Raw genomic sequence first — 3,140 nt, 5'->3', positions numbered from 1 at the left:
ATCACGGACTACCTCTACTCCCTGTCAGAGGCCTTCAACCAGTTCTACACAGAGTGCAAGGTGGTGGGCAGCGAGCAGCAGGACAGCCGCATGCTGCTGTGCGAGGCCACCGCACGCATCATGCGCCAGTGCTTCGAGCTCCTGGGCATCACCCCTCTCTACAAGATCTGATCTGATCTGATCTGGTGTGAGGAGCGTTGTTTTCGAATCATCACTTCTGCCCGTGGTGGCATGACGTATTGTAATGCATGCGCTGAGGTCCTGGCGGCTGAGCAGTGTGGCGGCCTTGGTCGTGGCAGTCGTGTCGAGGTGAGGCTGGCTGGTGGGCCCCTGGCTCGGCTCGAGCCAGGGGCCCGGCTCAGAGCGAGTCAGTCATGAGGGACAAGATGAGCTGAAACTTTACGTGGGCCTGCAAGCAATGTTGGTCCCTGTGACGAAGGCCATCACCAGCAATTGGGGAGAGGTGCGCCAACACACGTGCTTGCAGGCCCCCATCCTGTGACCTGCCAGCAGGCGAGGCCGTGTGCATGCAGCCAGTTTGGGGGTTTGGATTTAGCGGCCTCTTCTTATCAGTGTTGTATGCCATGTGCCTCAACTTTGGGTCAGGCTTTTACACGGTCTAGTACCACCATGCAACTGCGCTTGGAGGGGACCAATTCATCCCGACGGCGCTCTGGGGGCCGGGGAATTGGGCACACCTTGCGTTTAACATCAGGCGAGTCGCCACTGCACGCAGTAGCAGCCAAAGATGTCTTATTCGTTGCACTGTGCAGTCGCTTCGGTGTGGCAGCGGTGCGCGTGCTTGCATGTACACTGCCAGCAGGCGGACCTGCTCTTGCACCTTCGCCGCACCTGCCGCGCAGGCGTTCACAGCATTGACAACGAAATGCTGAATACTCAACGCCTCACGATGTTGGTGCTGGTATCGAGCAGAGACTCTCCTTGAAAAATTTCAGCGCGCCACACGAATCCTGACGAAGAGACAACGGATTCGCCAGATCTCAACTGTGACAGTGGCTTACTCCTACTAGAACGCCAGCCAGACGGTCAAGTGCGCCGCGCAATATGTTTGTTTTGATTATCTGCGCTCATAAGCACGCCCAGTACACGCCCTTGGACCAAGCCCACGGTGGAACTCGCTGAAATCGCCCTCGAACGCAGTATGTCGCCCTCTGCTTGACGCCCAGAGATGCGAGCCACATCAACTGCCGCTTGGTGAGCGCTGGGACCAATGCGGTAGGCCAAGAGGCAGCATCGGACCAAGGCACATCCTCGAGGCGACGCGGCGACGCTTTGCTCGTTGTTGGCAAAGCTGACGGTGATGGTGGCATCCCCAACCGCGCTTTTTGCCGCAGTGTGCCGGCCGTAGTGAGGCAGAGACGACGACAACTATTAAGAGCAAGAGTAGCACGAAGAGGGGCCTGAGGTGACGCGCAGTAGTCTTTCAAGCTCAGGCAGGCGACTACAGTGCAGCAGCAGCAGAAGCAGCAGCGGCAGCAGCAGCAGCGCGGTGCGCACTTTCTGTTCTGCATAGCAGCTAGCTAGCTGGCCATCTGTCCTCCAGGAAGGAAGATCTCCAGGCTCTGCACGCCAACGGCGCAGCATGAAGCACCACCACCACCACAGCAGCTCGCGGCGCGGCGCAGGCAGTGCTGCGACTGCCGTCCATGCGCCCGGCTGGGTGGAGGGCATTGCGGCGCTCAGCGACTCCTCGCCCGCCACGGCCCTCATGGTGGGGACACAATATGAGGGCGGGCAAGCGCCGCCAGCAATCCCAAGGGGCACCTACCCGAGGGCGAGGCCCGCCTGCCAGTGCTTGGGCGGCTCCCGCCTAGCAAGCTCACCCTAGCCCTCCCCACGCCTCGCCACGCCCGGGCGCATTCCCACACGCGCACTCCTGCACGCACGCCCCTGCACGCCTTCAGGTCGATTCCCCCAGGAACCCCGGCGCCGCCGCGCCGCTGCCCAGCGGCGTCGCGCCCGACTCGGCCGCGCTGCTGGACCACGCGGCTGAGCTGCTGGCGGCCGAGGTGGAGGCCATGGGAGAGCTCACGCTGCAGCTGGGCATGCCGGGAGCAGGCTGGGGACCCGCACCCCTGGGGCCCGCCGCGCTCGCGGCCGCGCTCGAGCGCCTGACGGCCGCTGCGGACGCTGCCGGCGCGGACCTGACCGTGCTGCGCCAGCGCCCGCTGCCCCCGGACGTCCTGGCCGGCACCAGCGCCGGCGCCGCGGGCGCGCTGTCGCCGCGCGGCGGCAGCGGGGGCGGCGAGGCGGGCGCGCCCGTGTCCGGCGGTGCGCCGGCTGGCAGCGCAGACGCGGCTGCTCAGCAGGAGGGGTGCGGTGGCTACGTGCTGGCCGACGTGTTGGTGCGCCAGCGGTCTAAGCCGCGGCCTCCCCTGGAGGTGCGCGTGGCTGTTGTCGGCAACGTGGACAGCGGCAAGAGCACACTGGTGGGGGTGCTCACGCGCAGCACCCTGGACGACGGCCGCGGCCTGGCTCGCAGCAAGGTGAGGGTGCGATCAGGGGGTGGGGGTGTGGGCCATGGCCACCAGGATGATGCTGGCGGGCGAAGGCCGCGGGCGGGGGGATGTGGTTGCTGTTGAGGGCTGTGCTGCCCCCCAGAGGGGTGGTTCACCGGCTGAGCTCCTGTCCCGGGCACTGCGCAGCCCCAAGGCGGCTCCCTTGCGCTGCCTCACAACCCTGCACTCCCCTGCCTCCCCCTTCCTCGCGTTGCTAAGGTGTTCAAGCATCATCATGAGGAGACCACGGGCCGCACCAGCAGCATAGGCCAGGTGGGGTGATCAGCGGCAGGGGGGAGGGCAGCGCATCTGGGTAGGCTGTGCCCTGCGCTGTGATCCCGCCTCCACGCTGCCTCAACAGTGCACGCCTCGCCCTCCCGCCTGCACACCAGCGTGCGCACTATTTACACCTCTCGTCACCGCTGCCCTCACGCTACTCCTGCCACCCCTGGTGATGCCCCCGCTTCCTTGTCGTCCCCCCCCCCCCCAGCACAACCTGTGCCTGGACTCCCAGGGCGGTGTCCTGAACGACCAGATGTTCCGCAACAGCAGCTGCTCTGACTACGTGGCGCGCAGCTCAAAGGTCATCACGCTCGTGGACCTGGCGGGTGAGGCAGGGGG

The 3,140-nt window shown here is 65.4% G+C and overlaps 1 protein-coding gene across 1 annotated transcript in view; it reads left to right on the top strand.

Annotated features, from left to right (window-relative positions):
- Window positions 1–1,603: 1,603 nt before the first annotated feature.
- Window positions 1,604–3,140, top strand: part of MNEG_13886 (GTP-binding protein 1) — a gene marked incomplete at both ends in the record, with an annotated part of 3,466 nt that continues 1,929 nt past the window's right edge. Inside the window, 4 exons of the mRNA XM_014037642.1 lie at window positions 1,604–1,732; window positions 1,926–2,507; window positions 2,739–2,792; window positions 3,010–3,127. Coding sequence (XP_013893096.1) covers window positions 1,604–1,732; window positions 1,926–2,507; window positions 2,739–2,792; window positions 3,010–3,127 — 883 coding nt within the window. The remainder of the gene's footprint in view (window positions 1,733–1,925; window positions 2,508–2,738; window positions 2,793–3,009; window positions 3,128–3,140) is intronic.

This window comes from Monoraphidium neglectum (assembly GCF_000611645.1).
Source record: "Monoraphidium neglectum strain SAG 48.87 unplaced genomic scaffold scaffold04111, whole genome shotgun sequence".
NCBI lineage: Eukaryota > Viridiplantae > Chlorophyta > Chlorophyceae > Sphaeropleales > Selenastraceae > Monoraphidium > Monoraphidium neglectum.
The sequence above is the reverse complement of the archived record's forward strand: the minus strand, read 5'-3'. Positions and strand labels throughout refer to the sequence as shown.